This window comes from Pteropus medius, unplaced genomic scaffold (genome assembly GCF_902729225.1).
Source record: "Pteropus medius unplaced genomic scaffold, Ma_sr-lr_union100, whole genome shotgun sequence".
NCBI lineage: Eukaryota > Metazoa > Chordata > Mammalia > Chiroptera > Pteropodidae > Pteropus > Pteropus medius.
The window spans coordinates 4,255,437-4,266,896 of NW_024354503.1; the positions used below are offsets into that span (position 1 = coordinate 4,255,437).

Here is an 11,460-nt window from a genome sequence, read left to right on the forward strand (position 1 = left end):
CTTGACTAGTGAAGTCCATCTCCATGGTGGGGATCAGTTGTGGGTTTACTGATGCAGAGTGAGGGTAAATTATTATTATTTATTTCACTTTAAGTTTCTATCCAAATTGTATCTATGTGCTGTAATTTTGCTTTTTGGTGTGTTAATAGCCTTCTTTGGGGTTCTGGCATTTGCAGAATAATTGCTCAATCATCATTTTACCTTTTAGGAAGTAACAGCAGGCGAGAGCTCTTCTTTCCTGTGAGATTCTGCCTTCCCCCAGCAGACTCTGTCCTGCAGATGGCTGAGCTCACTGGGCCCATAGGCATTTATACAGACTCACAAGACCCTTTACTAGTCTGTCTAACCCTACTCCTAACCTAATGTGGGTTTTTTTTGTTTGTTTGTTTGCGTATTTGTTTAAAGATTTCTAAGCATTTCTAAAGCAGGAAATTTTCCTGAATAATTATCTAGTGTGGCTTGTGCTGCCCTTAATTCATCCAGCACCTACCTGTTTTTAAAATATCCACTGAAGCGGATATGACCATTCCTTAACCCTATTGTTTAGTGTTTCTTATGCCTGAGAATCAGTAAATTGGTTTTAGTCTGTACTTTAAATCCTTTTTGCTTCCGGTTAAGCTTATTTGTTTTGGTCTTATCCTTGGATAGTCCTTGTTTGTCATCACTTTATGTAGAGGCTGGTTTTATTCTTAAGTAAACTTCAAGGTGTTAACGTCTCTCACTGGGCCTTCCTTTTTGATAGGTAAAGGACACCTTTCTCCACCAGGCTGTTTCTTGACACCTGAGCAGTTATTTAGCTTTGAACTGGCCATTGCCATCATCTTTTGTAGTTTATCCTTAGTATAGCCCTGAGAAGCCACATAACACTGCTCCCTTCTTTTTCTGTTTACTCCAGGCTTGTGGCAACTTTATAACTAAAGGAAAGTGAAATTCCCATTGCATAGTCCCTCAAAAGTGAAAAAAATTGTTAGCTCACTGCCCTCTGCTGGGCATGTTCAGCTCTGTCTTGCATTGTCTCAAGTCATATGGCCTGGTGAGAAGCTCACTAGATAGTGAAGCTGAGAAACCTCAGTTGTTATCCCAGTTTTGTGACCAAAAGCTAGGTGACCTCGGACCAGTATTATATCTATGTGGCCTCCATTTTCTTATTCAGAAAATGGGATAATATACCCTATCCCCGTAAAAAAGGGAGTGCGGATAAAGTACTTAGCCTGATGCCTGATTCGTATTAGATACCCAGTTAATAATAATTATTTTAGATCATTTGTTGAAATTATCAAAGAATAGAGAGAATGAGCAGACCGAGCCAAAAGCTAATACCTGACTCTGGAGTATAAGAGAAATTCAGTTCTGCAATATAAGTAAACCTATAGTCTTTCAAAACCCTTTATTTCCTTCTCTTCTTTTTCAAAAGGGGAGAGTGCACTGAAACCTTACGGAATCGGATCAGAGAATTAGAAGCAGAGGGCAAGAAGCTCACAATGGACATGAAAGTGAAAGAAGACCAGATCAGAGAACTAGAACTGAAAGTGCAGGTAATGGGGGGGCGAAAGGCTTTCTCATGCTCTCATACTTGAATTCCTCTTCAGTGTTTGATTTGTGGACTATGATAAAATGTGGAGATAGTGCCTTTCAACACAGGCCAATCCCATTGCATCTGAAACCTTCTGTATGACAAAAGGAAGCTCTAATTTTGTCCAGCTCATTTATGTCCTATTTAATTTAGCTGGATTCTAATATGTTACACCAGAATTTGATTTACCATAGATTAATTTCACTTTTTCAGATTATAGGCCAGATTAGTGTCCTTTGGAATTTATACACCTCTTCTTAGTCCTCATCCTCTGTCCCTTGCCAGGGAATTGAGCACCTGGGTGTTTCCGAGCCTTGCAGATTGTAGTTCTGAGCAGTGCATGGTGAGGAAAGCTGCCAGTGTGTGGAAGTAGTTTTTTGGGCCATATGTACCTTAACCAAGTATTTGGCATTGGCTCTTCAAAGGGACATTTAAAACTAATGTCAAGTATTATAAAGTCACAGTCATTTGAATCACGTGGAACTGGTAAGAAATTCCTGGCAGATCAGTGGAGTGGAATAGATGACCTAGAGACAAAGCCTCAAGTGTGCAGTAAAGGCGGCATCAGAAGTGGATGAGAACGGTGGAGATTAGTCAGTAAAAGGCTTTGGAACAGATAACTGGAAAAAAAGAGTAAAATTAGAAGGTTATCTCATACCACAGAAAAAGAAATTCCAGATCAAAATGAGAATGCAGAAGAAAAAAGAAGCATTTTGTTACAAACTGGGTGAAAATATGGAAGTTATTTGACCTTGAATTAAAGGAAGGCTTTCTAAACAAAAATAATGGAAGAAATCAGAAAGCGAAAAAAAATCAATTGGGGAGGGTACAGATATTGCAACAAATATTATAAAAAAGGAATTAATACTCAGTATGTAAATAGCTTGTAAAAATTGCTAAGAAAAGCTCAAATATACAGAAAGATAGGCAAAGGATATGAACAGATAATTCACAGACAAAATAAAAATGGCTGATAAGAATCTATCCTTGTCAGTCACCAAAAACACAGATTAAAATTAGATGTCCTTTATTTCCTATGAAATTAGCAAAGAATTTTTAAATGGTAATGTCAGTATTGGTGAGCCTGTAATGAAATAGGCCTCATACATTGCTGGTGGAAGTGTAACTTTCTAGAAAAGGTCATGTACTTTTTAAGTATTTACCTTCTTAGGACTCCAGCCTAAAGTAAATATTTTAAAATCTCACCAATGATAAATATACAAAGATGTTCATCATAGTGGTATACAAATGCAAAAAACATGGAAACAATCTTAACAAAAGTTATTTGTTTAATAAACTGGTACATATACATGTGGGGATATTATACAGCCATTAAAAATTACATTTTCAAAGAACAATTAAGACTATATAAGTTTTTTTTAAACTGTATAAAACTGTACATATACTATGAATTCAGTTATGTTAAAAGATACACATATGCTTAAAAGACTAAAAGAAAATATATCAAATTTTTTACAGTGTTGGGATTGGGGTAATTTTAATTTTCTTCTTTGAATTTTATTTATTTATTTTGATGTTTCTTTTTAATTTTTATTAAGTTTATTGGGGTAACATTGGTTAATACAATTATGTAATTTTCAGGTGTACATTATAATTTGACATCTATATATTCTATTGTGTGTTTATCACCCAAAGTCCATTTTCCTTCAGCTACCATATATTTGATCCCCTTTACCCACTTCACCCTCCTTCTACTCTCCTATATTTGACCCCCTTTAACCGTCTACCTACCCCCTCGCCCCTTCTCTCTGTTAACCACTAGTCTGTTGTCCATGTCCATGAGTCTCTGTTTGTTCGTCCTATTCATTTGTTGCTTTTAGGTTTATATCCCACATATAAGTGATACCATGTGATTTTCAACTTTTTCTGTCTGGCTTATTTCACTTAACATGATTATCTCAAGGTCCGTCCATGTTGTCGCAAGTGGCAGTATTTCATCTCTTCTTATGGCTGAGTAATATTCCATCGTATATATGTACCACAGCTTCTTTAGCCAATCACGTAGGACACTTCGGTTGCTTCCATGTCCTGGCCCCTGTGAATAATGCTGCTTTGAACATCGGTGTGCAAATATCTTTTTGGATATGGGTTTTCAAGTCTTTGTCTTCTTTGAATTTTAATATATATTTTAATTCTGTGTAATAAGTTTGGATTTCCATCTTAAAATGAGGAAATTAAAATATCTATGTGTATATTTTGGGGGGCTACATTACCAGGCGTTTTAAGTGGGTTTATTCTGCAGTATGCCCTGTCAAAATAATTAACATTTTTACAATTTTTATTGCAGGTTGAGAGTAGAGTTTTGGCATATTTGGCTACAGCATTACAGTAACATTCGCAACTGGCAGCAAGGCAAAAGTTCTTGGGCCATGTGTACCTTAGCTAAGTGGTTCTGAATTAGGCGTGTAAGAAGTGTTTTATTTGGAGACAGAGTCCACTGTTATCTAGAAATATCCCAACACAGTCAAACTTATCTACTAAAATGTTTTTAGATGCGAATCACCATATAAATACATTTGCACTCCAAGTGGTAAGGTCTAAACCCATGAAATACCAGCATTCTATGTTGTAGGAGCAAGGTCAATCATAGTGAGATTTTATTTGTGGTTTCAGACTAATTTGTAGACATCGATGCCAAAACTATCTTGTAACATTGCTGCTTTGATGATATTGATAGGAGCTTCGGAAGTATAAGGAAAATGAGAAGGACACCGAGGTGTTAATGTCAGCCCTCTCAGCCATGCAAGATAAAACGCAGCACCTGGAGAACAGCCTGAGCGCAGAAACGAGAATCAAGCTGGACCTGTTCTCTGCACTGGGGGACGCAAAGCGACAGCTCGAGATTGCCCAAGGTAGGAGAACAGCGAGTGTGAGGTGGTATGGCTAAGAATGCACAGGGAAGCAGAGAGCAGCGTTCCCTCAGAGCTCAGAACCAAAGGCATTTTAGTTTTTTTCTCAATTGGTTTGATGAGTGCCCATTGTGGACGCTGAGGAATCATCACATCAGTTCATTATGCAGACATATTTTGAGGTGAGAACCATTCAAGGGCAGGGCATACAGAGAAGAGTATGAGCTGCTGTGCTCAAGGAGTTCACAGTATTATTAAAGAAATAGAAAAATGCAGTCACCCAAAGGTGCCAGTGCAGCAGTATGTCCAGGGTCTGTGGAAGCATAGACAGAGGCAGGGACTGAGGCAATCTGGGGAGTGAGAGGGCTGTTTCTCAGGGGAGCTGATGTCTGAGCTGAGTCTTGAATAATGAGAAGGGGTTAGCCCAGTGAGGAAGCAGCGTAGCAGGGGTGAGGGGTGGAGAGGCATCTAAACAGAAGAAACAGCTTGAGCAAGGCCAGGGAAGCTAGCAGGGCCTGATGGGTTCAGAGCTGCAGCTGGCTCTGCTTGGCAGGAGCGGAGGTTACAAATGAGGGAGTCATGGGAGGAGAGTCGGGAGAGCTGGCTGTTCACTCAGCAGATATTTCTTGAGAACTACTACGTGGCAGGCACTGTGAGAATCCCTGAGAGGATAGACAACAAGCAAACAGATGTTGAAAATGATGCTACAGTGAAGAAAATAAAGCAGTGTTAAGGCAGGTTGTGTGTGAGGTGCTGCTAGTTTGACATGGTGGACGTGGAAAATCTTTAGAGTAGATGGCCTTTAAGCAGAGACCGAAAGGAAGAGAATGAGAGAGTCATGTAAATCTGGGGGTGGGTTAGCACTTCAGGTGGAGGGAGCGTGCGTGGTGGCCACTGGGGCTGCAACCTAAGTGATGGAGTGAGAGTTGTCAGCCTCAGAGGAAGCAGGAGCCACATTCTGCCAGACTTTGTAGCCCATGGAATGGACTTTGGACTTTACTCTGAGTAACATAGGATGCTTTGGAAAGCTTCCAAACAGAGACAGGACATGACCTGATGAAAAGAAGTTTGGATTTTGGCCAAGAATTTGATTAGCTACCAATAGATTCCTGAAAAAAAGTTCAGTTCACTTAGAAAGAAAAGAATATTTCGACAAGTACTTACAGGGTGTTCACACTTACTCTGTGTGACGCATTGTACTAGAAGCTAAAGGGGAGACGGTGAACAAGACTTAGTCCAGCGGGTGTACTCTTAAAATTATTGAGTACACCAAGGAAGTTTTTTTAACTGGATCAGATCTATCAGTATTTATCTGTTAGAAAACTTAAAAACATTTATTAATTCATTTTAAAATAACATGAATGTATGACTTGTTAACATATTTTTATGAAAAATAGCAATATTTTTATGAAAAATAGCAATATTTTTATGAAAAATAGCAATATGTTCCAAAACAAAAAAAAAAATTAGTTAAGTGGCATTGTTTTATATTTAGCAAATCTCTTTAGTTTTTGGCTTAATAAGAGATAGTTCAATTTTCATTTCTTTCTACATTCAATCTGTTGTAATTTCACTTGCCATATTGTTTCTGGAAGATTCTACTTACACCCATGAGGGAATGAGTGTGAAGAAAGCAAATAATGCCTTAGTGTCGTTATGAAGATAGTTTGGGTCCTGTGGACCCTGTGTGAGGGCAAGCCCAGCAGCAAGGCCTGTTGCCGTTAGGTAGAGGCAGAGGGCTTGCAAGGCCAGAGAAGAGATCAGGGTGGCTTTATGAGGGAGGGGCCATTGAATGGGCTTTGAAGGATGACTTCTGAGAGCAGAGAACGGCAAGGAAGATCACTATTACCTGAGGGAATAGTGTAAGTGGAAGAAGGAAAGAAAGTGATGGGAATGTCCAGGTGAGCAGTCCAGTGGCCTGAAGCTGGGGGATGTGGAAGAGAGAGGGAGATTAAGAGGACCGTGAATGCAGCCACACTAGAGAATATATCCCCTAGATTTTCAGGAGGAAGGGATGACGGGTTCTGGCTGTTCTGTTGGAACTCTCTTTCCAGTAGCAGCGTGTGAAAGGTAGATTTGAAAGATCAAGTGGAGGCAGAAGCCAGTTCGGAAGCTATGGCCGTCTTCCGTCTAAGAGGCGGTAAGTGTCAGGGAGGAAGATGGAGCAAGACAGGTGTGAGGAATAAGAGAGAGCGAGTTTGGTTTGGGATGTTTTCATCTGGAGTTGCTTCCTGGACATCCAGGTGAAAGATCTTCATCGGTCATGGGGAGTTTGGGAGCTAAACCCCAGGGAGAGGACCAGAACTCCCAGGTTGGGGGGTGGGATACAGAGGTTATGAGAAATTAGAGGAGCCACAGGAGGGGCCCAGATGGTAGAGCAAGAAGAGAAGGGAGTTGAGAATCAGGCTTATCTGTGGACTCAGGGAAAGGTATTTTTTAAAAAAAGGTTCCTAGAATCCTGCTTTTAAAGCTGAACTCCTGATCATACACGTTTTGGTTTTTTTTTTGCCTGCTCCGCTCAGCTCCCTGAGAAGTGACCGCCCCTCCCTCCTGCCACATCTCATTTACTTGGACTTGCAAACTTGGAAGAGATCCCCCCACCCCTGCAGTGAAGCAGCACCTGGTCTCACAGTGGTGGAAGGGAGCTGGGGTTGTCATTCCAGGAATCCTTGTAAAGCAGCAAAGAAACAGAGAGCTGTCTTTGCCAAAGCTCTGGGAATATTTGCATATTACTGATTAAAGAAATCAAACTTAAATCTGCATGGAAGAAAGATCCAGTGGCTCATATATCAGATGCCATTATGTATTTTATTCTTCTGAGGCTTTTGTTCAAAGAGAAGGATTTCGATGCTTACAAGAAGGAAGTCGGAAGGAGCGGGTCCTTTCTACTGCCCTTTGCTGTTGGCCTTCCCCACTATTTCCCTCCACTGCCATGCTCAGAATATTTAATAAGAACCCAACTTCGTAATTGAAATCAAACCCCTGTTGCTTTTCTCCTTCCTACTTTCTATATCATTAGATTCATCCTGCTTTCAAAATGACTTTCATCTCTACTACATCCTTCTTAAGAATATGCCACCATGCTCTGTTACATTTTAAATATGTTACCATATTCTGTAGGACTCAGAGTGAGTGCAACTCAAATGCAGCCTCTTTTTTAAGCCTTTAAGTTTCTGAAGGGCTACTCCTCAGTGTTCTTCCCCTAGTAGACCAGGGAGCTTCAAAGCATGCTGGAAATTGCGTGAGCTTTGGAACAAAGTGGTCCTGGGTTAAAATCCTGCTCTGCCTCTTAAGAACTGAATGACTTTGGGTAAGATACATAACTCGCAGAGCCTCAGCTTTCTACGAGGCTGGGCACTAGGGATGTAGCAATGAAAAAAAAAAGTAAGTACAGTCTCTGCCCTCATGGAGCTCATGGTCCAGTGAAGATGATGGACACAAGTCATCACCCAAACGGGTACAAGAGACAGAAGAGTGCGGAAGGTAGGTAGGAGTGCAGACTCTGAAGCCAGATAGCAGAGATTTGAATCCTGGCTCTGTCACTCAGCCGCTCTGTATCACTCAGTTTCCTTATCTGTAAAATGGATGATGATGATGGTAATTTCTACCTCATAGAGTTGTTTGATACGTAAGTAAGTTCGTATGTGGAAGTACCTAGGACAGTGCCTGGCATCTACGTGTTAGCTACTGTAATTATTATCATTATTACAAAAAGTAAAGTGACAGGAAAGTTTAGGGTGTGTTGAGAATCTAGGAGCTGGAGGGGTAAGGTCTGATTTATATCGGGATGGGGAAAGCTTTGTGAAGTAGTGGAAACAGAAACCTCAGAGAGTTAACAACACAGAGCAGGAGAGATGCGGCAGAGCAGGAGAGATGCGGCGTGGAAGCAGGCCTGAGGCAGGCAGGAGCTGGTTGGATGGAGAAACCAAGCACAGTCTTGGTCTGAGGGCACTGTGCCCAGAGGCAGGGCCAGCGATCTCAGTCCCGTGAGAGCCCCCAGTGCAGCAGCCACAGAGCTCTGTTTATTTTCCATAAGAGAACTCAAGGCAGAACCTATTGTTGCGACTGATTCTGAGGCTTCAGTTGTTCTATGTTTCTTGATCTGACACTCAGAGATGGTCCATCCTCCGAGAAAAATATTCCAGCTCAAGAGGGAGAGCCATAATTCAACACCAGCACCCTCTCAGGTTGCCATAGGTAACTGCCATGCTCAAAACGTAGCTCCTGGAAACTGACCTCTTTTCCTAGTCACACCTACATAAACAGAATCCTTTTTTACCTGTAAACCATGGCCCACAGGCCAGATCTGGCCCACTGCCTATTGTACCACAAATGGGCTAAGAATGGTTTTTACGTTCTTCCATGGTTTAAAAAAACGATGACAAAGTATGTGGCTCAGAATGCCTAGGTGTTTACTCTTTGGCCCTTTACAGGAAAAGTTTGCCTACCCTTATAAACCATCAAATCTGGAGTCAAGTCCGCTTGGGATTGGCCCAGGAGGCCACTATGTTGAGTTAACCCTTCCCTTCTCATTAATGGTGGGTCTTTGATCTTCCAGGACAAATTCTTCAGAAAGACCAGGAAATCAAGGACCTAAAACAGAAGATAGCTGAAGTCATGGCCGTCATGCCCAGCATCACGTACAGTGCCGCCACCAGCTCCCTGAGCCCCGTTTCCCCCCACTACTCTTCCAAATTTGTGGAGACCAGCCCCTCTGGACTCGATCCCAATGCCTCTGTTTACCAGCCCCTGAAGAAGTGAAGACCAGCTGTGTGTTTTGCCCAACAGTTCGGTTACCAGCAGGCATTGCAAGGGAACGTCTCTGGCAGTCAAGATAAAAAAAAAAAAAAGTTTATATTGTATTTTGTGGGACTGTATATGTTGTTGTTTTTAAAAAAGGGGGGGAAAGATAACATCCAAGTCTGATTAGAACTGCCCATCAGTTTTTCTTGTAAATTTTTAGAAGACCTCACAGAACTTTGCAGTTTATTTTTTCTCGGCCAATACATTAAAACCATTCTTGGATTTCAAGTAGCCAGTTTTGCCTTTTATGTATTCTTACAGTTTCCTCTTGAAGAAACAAACAAACAAACAAACAAACAAACAGGGATTTTGCTTCTCAACCCTTCATTTTTGTTTTGTTCTCAAATAAGCAAAACCTGCAATTGGATTCACATGGGATGATAATGAAAATTTTTAGTTTTTAGAGCGAAAGGGTTACGTAACCTAACACAGCTTCGATTGTATAGCTGTATTAAAGAAGATGATTATTGATATGGCAGAAAACAAAAATTGATGACCCCTCTACGGACCACACAAATTCAAAGAGGGGAGAGACTCAGGGGATGAGACTAGCTGTGAGACTGCCACAGGGGTTCTGTTCAAATGCTTATATTCCCATCGGTATGTTTAGTCCTAAAAAATTGCTAGCAGCAGTCTTGTTCACAGTGCCTTGGGAAAAGACGTTTCAAGAGGAAACTTGATGATTTTAACCTATTTTCCCCCTTTGTCATCATCTGTCTTTCTGTGTCAAGCTCACCGCGGATCCTGCTGTAAAACTGGTGGGTAGTTGGGCTGTTCGTTGCCACCACGGCTCCATCTTCTGTTTTCTTTCATAGAAAATGCCACAGTGTTCTGGACTTGTCTCAAGGCCAGCACCTTGGGGAGGGGAGCTGGGTGGGGTTTGTGTACGAGAGGCTGCAATGAGCGAATAAAAGCTGGAGTTCTGGTTTTTTTTGTTTTCGTTTCGTTTTCATTTCATTTCATTTAACTGTGCTTTCCACTCTTTATCATCTTGTGTTTGAGGATTTAAAAGAAACTCGACTATTCCTCAGCTCTTGTGCCAAGGAGGATTTTGTTTTTTTTTTTTCCTAAGAGTTTTAAACTCAAAACTCTGCACAAAGATTTCGGTTTCAAGTGTGTATTATACATTGGTAGAAAAGTGTTTGCACTGGCAACTTTTGGAAGTGTTTTAAGAATCAGGGTGGGGTGGGGGGAGGGGCTGGGAGAGGGAGGGGCAAAGCAAAATTGTATTCGGAAACTAGGAAAATTAAGAAACCAAATAGATTGGTTTTGCTTCCTTGCCATGGATTCTGGAAGGACATAGTTCTTCTAAAATTTCCTGTTAATTGGCATGTATGTCTCATTTAAAGCAAATTAAGTAGGACAAGCAAGTCAGCAAAATAGAAGTATTAAAAACACTCATCCTTTTAATCACAGATCTTATTTTGGGATAAAAAAAAACTTCTAGCTTTAGCCAGGTGTGCATGTTGCTGCCATTTTGCATTTTTGAGTCATCTTGTGTAATTGTCACCATGAAAGTGTTACTCAGAATTGTCACAGATTTTTTTTCATCTTTGTGCAAAACATGGAAAATTGTCACTGACTTTGTGTCGAGGTTTCCCCCATTTTGCTGCCTTTTGGGACACTATTTTCGTTAAGTACTTGGTCTTGGCTGCATTCTTTTTTTTCCTGTGGGGTTCAAAAGAATAAACATTTTCTTACAGATAAAACTAGTTTTCTGCCTTTTTAACTTTTCAAGAGGGCACAACGAGGTAGACTGTTGCTCTTGTTCCCTCATCTGAGCTCGCTGTCAGGTGGCAGTGTCCCCTGCGGCAGGCAGGGAGCAGACACAGAATTTGGGTTGAATTCAGCCAGGGCCTCAAGCTGGTTTCAGTTCTAAAGACATTTCCATTATCATTCTCTTTCCCTCCCTCATTTCCCCTTCCTCCCTTCCTCCCTCCCTCCTTCTCCTCCCCTCCCTCGTTCTTTCTGGCATCTGATTAGAACCAAGGCTGACTTGTCTTCTGGTACGACCTTCCTTTCCTAAAAAATCAATTTAGTGGTGGGGTGGGAAGGTACTTGGTGGGAAAATCTTGAGAACAAATTTCCTTCCCATTTTCCAAAATCTTGTTGGACCACTTTGTGACCAATACCCTATTTCCTGTCTATTATAGATTCTGAGCTGACCTTCAAGGACCACTTCTAAGTCCTCCCTTGTTTCTAGAGACTTTGCTG

The 11,460-nt window shown here is 41.1% G+C and overlaps 1 protein-coding gene across 1 annotated transcript in view; it reads left to right on the top strand.

Moving 5' to 3' along the window:
* The window catches only part of MACO1 (macoilin 1), a 51,770-nt gene extending 41,595 nt beyond the window's left edge, over positions 1–10,175 (top strand). The window contains exons 9-11 of the mRNA XM_039854946.1: positions 1,415–1,535; positions 4,272–4,446; positions 9,002–10,175. Coding sequence (XP_039710880.1) covers positions 1,415–1,535; positions 4,272–4,446; positions 9,002–9,204 — 499 coding nt within the window. The 3' untranslated portion in view covers positions 9,205–10,175. The remainder of the gene's footprint in view (positions 1–1,414; positions 1,536–4,271; positions 4,447–9,001) is intronic.
* The last annotated feature ends 1,285 nt before the right edge of the window (positions 10,176–11,460 follow it).